The 12,535-nt window shown below is 50.7% G+C and overlaps 1 protein-coding gene across 1 annotated transcript in view; it reads right to left on the bottom strand.

Annotated features, from left to right (window-relative positions):
• Nucleotides 1–10,749, bottom strand: part of CILP (cartilage intermediate layer protein, nucleotide pyrophosphohydrolase) — a 15,951-nt gene extending 5,202 nt beyond the window's left edge. The window contains exons 1-8 of the mRNA XM_011940392.1: nt 10,675–10,749; nt 8,937–9,104; nt 6,919–7,011; nt 6,042–6,311; nt 4,586–4,765; nt 3,565–3,879; nt 2,660–2,768; nt 1,577–1,734 (exon numbers count right to left, since the gene is read on the bottom strand). Coding sequence (XP_011795782.1) covers nt 1,577–1,734; nt 2,660–2,768; nt 3,565–3,879; nt 4,586–4,765; nt 6,042–6,311; nt 6,919–7,011; nt 8,937–8,997 — 1,186 coding nt within the window. The 5' untranslated portion in view covers nt 8,998–9,104; nt 10,675–10,749. The remainder of the gene's footprint in view (nt 1–1,576; nt 1,735–2,659; nt 2,769–3,564; nt 3,880–4,585; nt 4,766–6,041; nt 6,312–6,918; nt 7,012–8,936; nt 9,105–10,674) is intronic.
• Nucleotides 10,750–12,535: the final 1,786 nt, after the last annotated feature.

Below are 12,535 nucleotides of genomic sequence, written 5' to 3'. Positions count from 1 at the left end.
TAGTAGAGACGGGGTTTCACCGTGTTAGCCAGGATGGTCTCGATCTCCTGACCTCGTGATCTGCCCTCCTTGGCCTCCCAAAGTGCCAGGATTACAGGCATGAGCCACCACACCCGGCCTGTTGCTCAACTTTTTGAGTCTGAAGTAGTCCAGGATCCTTCCAATACATTCTGTCCTTCTCTGCCTTTTGTTTTGTTTAGGCCAATTACTAAGCTATCTTCCTTCGTACTCATTTTCCAAAGACAGACCCCTTATTGGTCTTTGGCCTCTAACCTCTCCCCATCCAGTTCTCTTCTTGAAGCCAGCTCTAGATCACCCTTTCTTGTAAAGCCCCCTCAGTTCCCACTTCTATATCTTTACCCATGTGGGCCCCTCAATCTGTAACATCCTCACCTCCACATACACAATCCCTGCCCATTCTTTAAGACCGGGGGTTCTAACCGTGGTTGAAAATTGGAATCACATGGGGAGGTTTTAAACTATGCATGCCCAGGCCACATCTCAGACCAATTAAGTCAGACGCTCTGGAGGTAAGACTGAGGCATCAGTATGTTTAAAAACCCAATCAGGTCATACCAGTGGGCAGCCAAAGCTGAGAACCATTATTTAAGCCCCAGCTGGAAAGCTGCTCCCTCAAGTAGCCATCCATGGTCACTCCCACCTGGGAGGTATGTACCATCTATTAGAGTCCACAGCCCCTTATCTCCTATTTTAGCTGCATGTTTCTTTTCTTCTTTTTTTTGGAGACAGAGTCTTGCTCTGTTTCCCAGGCTGGAGTACAGTGTCATGAAGTCGGCTCACTGCAACTTCTCCCTCCTGGGTTCAAGCTATTCTACTACCTCAGCCTCCTGAGTAGCTGGGATTACAGGTGCCTGCCACCACGCCTGGCTAATTTTTGTATTTTTAGTAGACACAGCGTTTCACCATGTTGTCCAGGCTGGTCTCGAACTCCTAACCTCAGGTGATCCATCCACTTTGGCCTCCCAAAGTGCTGGGATTACAGGTGTGAGCCACTGCACCCGGCCTTAGCTGCATTTTTCTATCTTGTTTGTCTCTTATTTACATGTCTTCACTCCTCCTCAAATGATGGCTCCATGGTGGTAGGATTCAGATCTGTACCATCGTTGTGTCCTAGAGGTCCTGGCACTGTGCACAGTACAGAAAAGCCTGAGCTTGGCCAGGCACGGTGGTTCACGCATGTAATCCCAGCACTTCAGGAGGCCGAAACAGGTGGATCACTGGAGGTCAGGAGTTTGAGACCAGCCTGGCCAACATGGCGAAACACCGTCTCTACTAAAAATACAAAAATTAGCCAGGCGTGGTGGTATACGCCTGTAATCCTAGCTATTCAGGAGGCTGAGGCAGGAGAATCACTTGAACTCAGGAGGTGGAGGTTGCAGTGAGCTGAGATGGTGCCACTGCACTCCAGCCGGGATGACAGAGCAAGACTCCATCTCAAAAAAAAAAAAAAAGAAAAAAGAAAAAGCCTTAGCTTTTACTGCATAGTTATGCGCACCGGGGTGCTCAGCCAGCCCTGTTGCAGACCCAGGGCCCCCAGGGACCCAGACAGGCTTACCTATGACAATCAGCTGGGCAACCTTGGACTTCACAGCCCCAGCATCACTCTGGGCCTTGCAAAAGTACTCCCCCGCCTGGTCCTGCTGCAGGTTCCTCAGCACCAGCTTGCTCTCATGCTTGTAGTGGGAAGGATCCAGCAATGTGTCATTATGATACCTGCAAGGGATGGAGAGGTGGAACCTGAATGGGCAGTGGGAGGGCAGGTATTCCTGGAAAAGTGTCAGGAGCAGGCAGCCAAGGAGACAGATAGTGAATGGGTTCCCACTAATGTCAATATCACCTTTGACTTGGCTCATCCAAGAGCACTAATTGGCCTGGGAAACAAGGAGCTTGGTTCTAAGCCCCAGCCCTACCACGTACCTGGCTGAGGATGCTTGGACAACCTCCCCTGCCGCATCTCACTAATCTGTGCTTCAGCTTTCTGGTCTATAAAATGTCAGCAATGACTTCCAGCTGACTTCACAGGATTGTTGGATGGGTCAAATAAGAGAGTGACTATAAAATGTTTGTGAAGGATAAAGGACTCACAGCCATAAGGGATTCTGCCCTTGTTTGCTTTTTTTTTTTTTTTTTTAACATGGAGTCTTGCTCTGTCTCCAGGCTGGAGAGCAGTGGCGTGATCACAGCTCACTGAAACCTCTGCCTCCTGGACTCAAGTGATCCTCCTACCTCATCCTCCTGAGTAGCTGGTACTAGAAACACAAGCCTGCACACCTGGCTAATTTTTAAAATTTTTTATAGAGACAGGGCTTTACTATGTTGTCCAGGCTGGTGTCGAGCTCCTGGGCTCAAGCAATCCATCTGCCACAACCTCCCAAAGTGCTGAGATTACAAGCATGAGCCTCTGTGCCCAGCCAAAGGGTTCTCCTAGCTTTGAGGGTACGATGAGAGAGCTTGCTGGTTGTCTGGCTCCCAACCCCATGGCTCCCATTTGTAAGTCCCAACATCCGGGCTCTGTACCACTGCCTTACTTGTAACTTTATTCTGTTGGTTATTGTTCTTATTAATAAGTCCAGACCCAATGCAAGAAGCTCTGGTTTCCAAGAGGGGAATTGGGCAGGGTAGCTAGCAGAATACGCACCAAAAATACTTGTCCGGACTGGGCTTCCCTGTGGCCTTACAGCACAGGGACACGCTCTGCCCAGCTCTCCGTGCTTTTGTCTCAGGGTTCATCACCATGTATGGAATCTCTGGGATAGAAGATGAGAAATAGCATTTTGGGTTTGTGTGTGTGTGTGACAGGTTCTACTGAGCCTTGCTCCCTCGGGGTCTTTGGTGGTGTGAAAATTGTATGGCTTCACCCCTACCCGCAGCCCATCTCCATTGGTCCTAAGGGAATTGGTTCACAGTGGAGTCTATCCTTCCACACACCCCATCCTGTAACCTCTCCCATGGCCTGTCAAGTAGCACCTGGGTGGGTCAGTGGAGAAACAAGGGGACCTTGTGTCAGCCAAGATTCCTAAGCACTACCATTGGGACAGAACTGACCATTTTGAATAGTGCAATATTCATGTTCTGCTGCCCCTGGCAGAATTTTCTGGCCATCCTGCACCATTTCTGAACTTCCCAAGCCTTTCTCTCTGTGACCTTCAAACCTCACACTATATTGTATTGACTGTTAGATAAGATGGCCAGGGAAGACTTCATACATTTGAGGGAGCGAGCTATGCCGCTATCTACAGGAAGAACATTCTAAACAGAATACATGCAGCAAGCACAAAGGCCCTGAGGCAGGAGTGTGCCTGTGTGTTTCAGGAACAGATAGGAGCCCATTGCAGTTGGAGTAGAGGGATTTGGTGTGAAGAAAGTAACGGGAGAGGAGAGCAGAGAAGAAATGGAGGGCCAGATAATATAGGGCCATGCAGGTCATGGTAAGGATTCAGGGTTTTACTCCAAGTTAGCTGGGAAGCCAGCTTTTAGCACTATAATCCCTTTATTTAAAAATCTGGACCTTCTCACCAGCCCTACCCCAGAGAATTTAATTACCTGCCCTCACAAACTCTGCATTGATGGTGGCTGCCTTCAGGCTTGTCTTGGGCATTGTGAGTACAATGGGGGCAAACTTGACCTTTGTGATCTTCAGGATGCTTTTGCCATCAGGGCACAAGCCAGGGATTCGGAATCTCCCATCACTGTCTGTCTGGGTCAGCAGCTTAGGTGTCTTGGTCAGCAGGTAGACAGTGGCCCCTGAGGCTGGGGCACCTCCAGGGAGGGAGACAGCCCCATGAAGCATGAAGTCCTGGCACATGCAGGCATCACAGTCAGCATTCACTTGGCCCATTGGGCAGGTCAGGTCACAGGCTGTGGGACAAGGGGCCACATCAGTAGGGATTCTATGGATTCTGGCATTCCTTCAGCCACATCACAGATCACTTCCTCTCCTCCTTGGCCTTTGCTACCCTCCCTTATCAGCCTGCATGACTAACTGCTACTCATCTTTTAAAACTTATCCCAAGGCTGGGCATGGTGGCTCACACCTGTAATCCCAGGACTTTGGGAGGCCAAGGTGGGTGGATCACCTGAGGTCAGGAGTTTAAGACCAGCTTGGCCAACATGGTGAAATCCCATCTCTACAAAAAATACAAAAATTAGGTGGGCATGGTGACACGCACCTGTAATCCCAGCTACTAGGGAGGCTGAAACAGGAGAATCACTTAAACCCGGGAGGTGGAGGCTGGAGTAAGCCAAGATTGTGCCATTGCACTCTAGCCTGGGCAATGGAGCAAGACTCTGTCTCAAAACAACAACAACAACAACAAAAACTTAGCCCAAAACACCTCCTCTAGGAAGCTCTCCTAGATTCCCCCAGGCTATGATAATTGACCCTGCCCTGTGTTCCTATATTATCCTGTATATCTCTCATTAGGGCACATAATAGATGCTCAATTAATATGCGGTGAGTAAGTAAATGAAAAATCCATCAGTCTCAGACTGACCCTCTAACTCCTTCCTCATTCTTCAGCCTCACCCACCACACCCTGCCTAGTGCCAGGAGGGAGGGTGGTACCTGTACAGTCCTGGCCCATGCAGTGCTGACCCTCTTCAGTGGCCTCACTGCACAGCGACACCATCTCTGCCAAGCAGGTGCGTGTGCGAGTCTGGACCCCAGTCTGACCACAGGCAGCTGAGCACTTGCTCCAGGGAGACCATGGGCTCCAGATGCGCTCTGTGTCTCGGCGCAGGGACCCTGCAAAGTGAGATCAGCAGACGGTCTGACTTCCCTCTTGAGGGGACTCTGTCAGGAAATCTGACCCTGAGGCTGTTTCTTCTCTGGTAAAAACAAGGTTTCCATTTATGTCGTAGATGTCACTGATATTTATATTTCCTGCAATGATTTTTCCAACAGATGGAAGTCAAAAGTCTTGAGGAAGTGAGGTCTCTCATTTTCACAGAGGCACCATATGGGCTAGGGGTCGCCCTGAGAGGTGCTTGTTGGCCGAGCACTGGGACTTTGCTATGCTCTCCTGGGATGTGCAGGGATAGCACTATCTTTCTTCTTCACCAGTGTGGAAACAGCCGCATGCTCCTATGGAAGGACTCCCTGGGAAGTCAGGGACCCCTGGGAAGTCGGGGCCTGGAACATGCAATGACTTGGACAAGAAGCCCCTTTCTGCCCACCTTCCTCACCTCTGGCCTGAGGCCTGTGTACAAGAATGGGGTCTTCACACCTTGCTCAGATCAGCCTGATTTCCCACCCCAGATGACCACCACTGACTCCTGGGCCTGGGGGATCTTGTGGAACCCTAAGGGGGAGGATCCCCATCCAAGAAGGGAGTAGACCTGCTCCCCCTAACATCTGTATTATCCATGGTGGGAGGGGATATAAATGCATAGGCTCTGCAAACACAGACATGGCTCAAACTCCAGCTCTGCCTTATCAGGTATGGAATGGTGAGAAGTTACCTAGCTTCTCTGAACCTCGTGTAACTTGTCAAGATGGAGATCCCTCAAAGGTCAGTTGTAAAGGTTGAATGATGTGGATAACTAGCACAGTATCTGGCACATAGGAACAAGAATAGAAACTAACACTCAGTAAGCATTTACCTGGGTTAAGCCTTGTGTTCATATCATTTAATCCTCATTAAAAACCCCTATGAAGACTTAATATTACCCAGGTGTCACATATGAGAAACCTGAGGCTAAAAGAATTTCAGAAAATTTGTCTAGGGGACACGTCATATGGCAGGCTCAGAATTCAAACCCAAGCAGCCCCACTTCAGAGCCTGTGGTCTTCACCATGGTGCCACTCAAACACAATAATATAGGTTGAGTAGAGAGTACCCATAAACACAAAACACTATTGGGAAGGTTCTGGCACTAATGACAATACTTGTTTATTATTAGAGACTCCAAGCATATGCATGTGTGTGATGTTGAGAGTTCTCGTGGCCAGAAGCAAGTTCTCCCTCTCCCTGAGTAGAGGCCAGTGGGAAGTAGGGTGGGGGTGGGGCGTTCTGGCTTACCTGGTGGGCAGAGGAAGCGTACGGTGTAATTAGAGCAGTTCTGACCAGGCCGCTGTTCCCTGTTGAGGCACCAGAAACCCTCACGGGGACTACCATGGACCACTTGGCCAGTGTTGCCCGCAGGCGTCCAATCAGTGGTCCGAGCCTCTAGCCACAGAGGACGGGCACATACACGGTCCCCATAGTAGAAGCGAATGGCGTCCAGCCGCTCATAGTCGCCCTTCCCACCTGGGTAGTCGATGTTGAACCATGTTGTCCACTCACCAGGGCCTGAGAGACATAGCCAAATTGAGGAGGAGCCATGATCCTGGTGCGCTCCAGTTCTCCTTTCCCTCTCACCCACCCCCAGCTGGCCTCAGGCCCTATCACATTTGTCTCTCCAGTACCTCTACACCTGCCACTGCTGAGGCCTCCATTCACGCTCTCATCAGCCTGGCCAAACCATGTCAGTCACTTTCTATATCAAGGCTCCTCCTCAATGCCATTCACACCCATCCCTGATCCTGCAGTCAGGGTGAGCTTTCTCCATGTGGCTCGGGCCACATCACCTCCAGCTTTAAGATCCTCTAGCTAAGCATTCAGGGTGCTAGTGAGCTGTCCCCAGCCATCTCTCCATACTCATCTCCCCATTCCCTTCCCACCAACCTGTGCTCTGGCCCCAGCAAGCTTCACAGCATTCCTGAAATGTATCAGGCAGATTCCCGATTCTGAGCTGTCTTATATACTAAGTTCCTCTGCTGGACAGAGATGGAGGCCAAATACTTGTAAAAGTAGGTTTCCATGGAACCCTGACATCATGCCCTGGCTTCAGAGATCCACTTAGGAAGCTCGGTAAAGACTGCCCCTCCAGCCCCTTCCTGCTTCAACCACAACTCACTCTCCAGGGTGTCGGCAGGCTTGGCAAAGATGCTGGGGTTCCTCTTCCCAGGCTGGACTCTTCTTACTGACTGGGTAAGCATCGTCTGTCTCCCTGAGGGCCAAGAGGAGAAGCTAAGTGAGATGCCAGGACTGGAAGTTACAGCATTCCTCAAGATGCAGGGAAACAGTGTGAGGTGGCGGATGGAACACGAGCACCAGGCATGGGTTCAAACCCCACTCTGCCACTTACTGCTATGCAATCCCAGAAAAGCTTTCCTCCTCTGAGCCTGTTTCCCCATAAAATAGGAATGCACTAATAACTGTGTATCCTAGGGTCCTGGTGCATTATTCAGGTGATAATGAATGTAAAGAGACCTGGCATGTAGTGCACACTCAATGAATAGTAGCTCCCTTTTCACTCTTGTTCTAGAAATGGATTATCAGATGCTCCTGAGCAGCCAGTGGCCTGGGACTCCTGCTTTGGTGTCTGCACCTAACCTTCTTGGCAAAATGGAGCTTTGTTTGCCTCATCTGTAAGATGGAAATATTAATTCCCACCTTGCAGGGTGATTCAGTTGGCGTGAGGATTCCATGAGATAGAACGTAAAAGCCTGAAGTATATACAGATTGACAGCGTGGGCTTCTGAGGCTCTGCCACTTTCTAACTGTGTGACCTTGGGCAATTTACTTAACCAACCTGATCCCATGCTCTCTCATCATAAAATAAGGATAATAATAGTTCCCGCCTTAGAGGATTGTGGGAATTAAATAAGCTCATTCATAAAATCCACCTAGAACACCTAGCACATAATGCATGCTGAATAAGTGTTAGTAACTCCTTTTAGCTCAACGCCTGGCACAATAGATGGCCATTTACTTTCCCTTGGGAGTCCACTCTCCCATAAAAGACTCCTAAGGCCTAATTGGGGCAGTGGTCTTCAATTTTCCACATGAGGCTGGCAGGGACTGCCTGAGGATGGGTACAGGGTCCTCGGGCCACAAGCAGTTCCAGCTGTACCCTACCTGAGGCTGGGTTGGAGTCTCCAGAATGGGAAGGAGAATGCAGAGCAGAGGACTGCAGCAGCTTTGATAGGCAATTAACACTTACTCCAGGAGCAAAATCAGAATTCTCTATGCTGCTTAATTGGGGTGACAGGAGCTCTTTTAATCAACCTAATCTGATTTCCCCTCAGACGGTTGAATGTTAATCATCTTTACAAGCAGCAGCTGTCAGGGTGGAAAGAGCAAGGTAGGAGTCAGGCACACACAGGGGCTGGTTCCAGGCTGAGACAGCCTTTGTTCCTACATTTGTGGCCACAAATCCTGCAAGGCATACAGCTTTAAAACAGGGTTTTGAGCAATTTTCTTTTCTTTTCTTTTTTTTTTGCTTTACCTGAGTATGTGCTTAGAAATCAGGAGAGGAAGGGGAGGAGGTGGAAGAGAGTGTGCGGGGGAGGGCTAGTAGCTTAGATGCCTTGGGAAGTCTTCCATTCCACCAGACAAATTCTTTCTACCAGTTCCTTCCAGAGCTCAGTATCACCAGAGGATGCAGTTAGAGGGTAAGGAGACCGGAAGGGGTTCTGGTGTGTCTGTGAAATTTGGCTGCAGGGTCTAAATGAAATTGAGCTTTGGGCCAAAAGAATTTTCATAAAACTAAAAACAGACCAAACCCCAAACCTACTTCTGAGAACTCGCTGATCCCCTGTGATTCCCTGTTACTTTGGCTGCCAGGAAGCTTAGAGCTCAATTTAGTACTCTGGGGCTAAAAATAACCCTCTTATCTTTTTTTCCTCCCTCTGAATGACTGCTCATCCCTCTCCTCATATAAAAGTTCTGTTTTGTGAGTTTTAACAATGGGAACAATCTCAAGTTTTGGAGAAAAACAAACGGTATAAATTATGAATAAATCCATAAAGTGGCCTCAGGTCTTAAGGCCTTGCTGTGTCTTAAGGAAGATGCATAGTTCAGTTCCAGACCAGACACGACTTCACTGTGGCAAGTGGAAGATTTGGGAGCCAGCAGATACTTAGCCTATACCCAACACAGATGTGACTTCCAGGACCAGGAAGGAGAACACCCAGGCCTTGGTCCCCACCATCTTTCCCCCAAGCCCCGTGGGAACGTGGCAAGAGGTAGGTGAGGGTGCTTCACAGAGTCGCTGACTCTGGAATGCGGTCCCCTGGGAAGTTTCTCAGATCCAGTGACCTGTAAAGAAACAAAGCTTGTCAGGTTCCATATTTCTGAATCACCGCTTATGGTTCAAGCAGAAATACTTCTTGACCTGTCAAGGAGGGAAAGGTGGACAGAATGATATGAGAGTGACATTTGCCTGAGTTGTGAAACCAGGTAGCTTGTGAGGTACAGAGGCTCAGAATCTGAGTTCAAATGAGGCAGACTAGGTTCCATCCCTGGGGGTAGGCTCCAGGGCCCCACATGGAGATGGGGCACAAGGATGCGCAGGGGCGAGGGGGTTCCTTGCTAATGAGTAGAGTCCAGGGCTCACCCCCAGGAGCCTCTTGGTGACTCGTCAGTCACTTCTAAGACCCAGGCTTGAGGGGCATTTGTTTTGCCATCCTCTGATGGAGTTCACACTCTCACACAGACAGGTACATATTAAGGCCATGAAGACTTGGCTCCGACTACAGTGGCCTCTCATAAGGCAGGCTGGCTGGAGGGTGCAGATGCCTCGGACATACCACCTCCATGAACACATTCCCAGATGTGCACGGGCTGCAGCTGGAACACATTTCTGGCCTTTTTGTTTGGGGCCTGGCTGGGAGTTACACAGCCAGGAGCCAGCTGAGGGAAAGCAGAGGGGATGCATTGTGAGAGGCCAGGGCTCCCCAGTAACTGCTGAGCGTGGGTGAGGAACTGCAAGGGTCAGAAGAGGAAAGCAGGCCTGGGACTAGGGCAAGGAACCATGGGGCGTGCGTGGCCCAGGCCGCAGCTGAGCAGAACATTTTTATGTCTCCCTAGAGCTCCGGCCAACCCAGAATCTGACTCGTTTCTGGGGATTCAAAAGTGGTTCCCTTCAACCTCCTAAGTCCAGGGTGTGGTAGGAAAGGGAAGAGACCTCCTGTCTGAAAAATATATATCTGAAAACACTTGGATATTCCAGGGGAAGAACAAACCAGTCCCATGCTGCAGACTTTCTAGCTCTAAAACCACTAGCCCCACCACTACCTGGTTCTCGGATGAGGGAGCAGAGTCACCAGGACATCCCAAAGGCCTCCACATTGCGTGTCTCACTCTGGGCTCCAAGCAGGGAGTTGAGCAGTCTGCTGACCTGCACCGCATTCAGCCTGAGCCTGAGCCTGCTCCAAGGATGTCTGGAGGCTGAGGTGGCCTGAGACACCTTGTGGAAAAACCATTTCCCATCTGGCAGCCCACGGAAGTTTCTCAGTATCCCCGCCGTTTCCTCAGCATATGCCCTGTTGGTTAGGCTCGCCATCCCACGCTCCTCAGAACACTTGGACAAAGCAGACTGACTGACCGCAGGGAATAAAGCAGGGCACCCAGAGGTAAAGAAACCCTAAGTGGGACCATTTGGGGGTTCCTGTCCTCAGGTGGGGGAGAGAGAGGACTTTGGGCCAATGGGGGAAAGCAGATTCCCAAAGCAGAAAGGGAGTCTTCTCTGTGGGAGATGAAGGATTAGACAGCAAAAAGTAGGGGGAGGTGGGGGAGAAGGGAATGGGGTAGTCAGGGGAGGGCAGGAGCAGTTGAGTCCAGCAGTGGGGTGCAGGGATGGGGTGAGGGGAATAGGAGTGGAGCTCACCGTGTCTTGAGCAGGACTCCTCAGCTGGGGGTCCAAGCCTTCGCCTCTCCAGCAGTCCAGCGCCGGCCTTATATAGCACAGCTGGTGGCTCAGCCTGTGGCAGCCAGCCAGGGGAAGCAGCAGCGAAACCAGATCTGAGCATGAGCCTCCCTCTCCCCTCCCCATGTCCCCTTGCAGCTCACAGAGGCCAGGATTTTATGTCCAGATCCTAAGGAGGAGATGCCGCAGGACCTGGTGATGGGCCAGGTGGGCAGCAGCCTGAGGCTTCACAGTCCAGAGCAGAGAGAGAGGGGTCAGGAGGTGGGCTGGGCACTAGAAACAGCCCTGGGAAGGGGCCACGGGGAATTCTACATCTGGGCAGCATTTCATGGCCCAGGAGATGGTGTGCTCTTGCCTAACTAAGCCTTGCTTGCTGATGCCCCACATTCCCCTGGCCCTGGCCCGCCCACACAGAGAAAAGACTTTGCTGGTCTTAGCACATACTCCAAACACTCTTAGGCACACAGACCACCTTGGCCACTCAGCTGGGTGTGTCTGGTCTGAGTTGGGCAACTACCCAGCTTCTCTGGCTTCTGAGGGAACACTCAGGGAACCTCAGAAGGGATGAGGGACAAAAGAATTGTGGGGCATAGGTTGTCAGCTGGTAAGAACAGTTCTTCCTTTCTTCTCCCCACTTCCATCTGAGTGCCTGCTGGTACCCACTGAGACCCCAGGGCTCCGGCATGTGGACTCTTCTGAGACCCTGATGCTCATATATGTGCATGTGTGTGAGTACGTGTCTGACTTCAGGTATGGGCATCCACCGGCACATGAACAGCTAGCCTTACCCATAGCGGGCGTATGCAGATGCATGTGCTTTGGGGTTTCGCACCCCCACTCCTGGCCCCTGGCCTCAGCATGAGGTTATCTGTGTGCACAGACACTGGTTCTCTAATTTTAGCATGTGTTAGAATCACCTGGAGGGCAGTTAAAGCAAATTTCTGGACCTCACACCCAGAGTTTCTGATTCAGTGGGGCCTGAGACTTTGCATTTCTAACAAGCTCCCGGATGATATTGATGCTGTCGGTTCATGGATCACATTTTGAGATTGACTGGTCACAGTGATAGAGCCCCAGGTGAAGGAAGAAGATGAAGAGTGAGTGTACTAAGGACCACAGTGCCAGGTCCTGCTCCATGTAGCAGGCTCATCTAGTCTGTGCAGGGCTTCCTGCCTCATGCCGGCAACTGGAGATGGAGGGCTGGTCCTGTGGCTGTCCACGCCAGGGTCAGCTCACTCTCTCCACATACCTTTACCAAGCTCTTATTCCCAGGCTCCAGACTGGGCACTAGGAAGGCACAAGAAAAGAGATGTATCCTTGCACTCGGAGGAAAGCGCCTTACATGGAAATGATCCCACAGTACAACAGTGCATACCCGTATGCCAGAGAGCTCTGTATGTGTTTATGCCTTTTCCTGTGTGTATGTGTCTTTCCGTGTGTGTGTGTTTGTGTGTGTGTGTGTATGTGTGCATAAGAGCTGTTTTCTCTGAGCATTGCCCTTGACAAGATATGCTGTGAGGCTGGTTGCAGTGGCTCACGCCTGTAATCCCAGCACTGTGGGAGACAGGGGCAGGTGGATCACTTAAGGTCAGGAGTTCAAGACCGGCCTGGCCAATATGGTGAAACCCATCTCAACTAAAAATAGAAAAACTAGCCGGGCATGGTGGAGTGTGCCTGTAACCCCAGCTACTCAGGAGATTGAGGCAGGAGAGTGGCTTGAACCCAGGAGGCAGAGGTTGCAGTGAGTCGAGATCGCGCCAGTGCACTCCAGCCTGGGTGACAGAGTGAGACTTGGTCAAAAAAAAAAAAAAGAGGCTGGGCA

The sequence above is a fragment of the Colobus angolensis genome, unplaced genomic scaffold, assembly GCF_000951035.1.
Source record: "Colobus angolensis palliatus isolate OR3802 unplaced genomic scaffold, Cang.pa_1.0 Scaffold19, whole genome shotgun sequence".
NCBI lineage: Eukaryota > Metazoa > Chordata > Mammalia > Primates > Cercopithecidae > Colobus > Colobus angolensis.
Note: the sequence above shows the minus strand (reverse complement) of the source record. Positions and strands in the feature narration are given on the sequence as shown.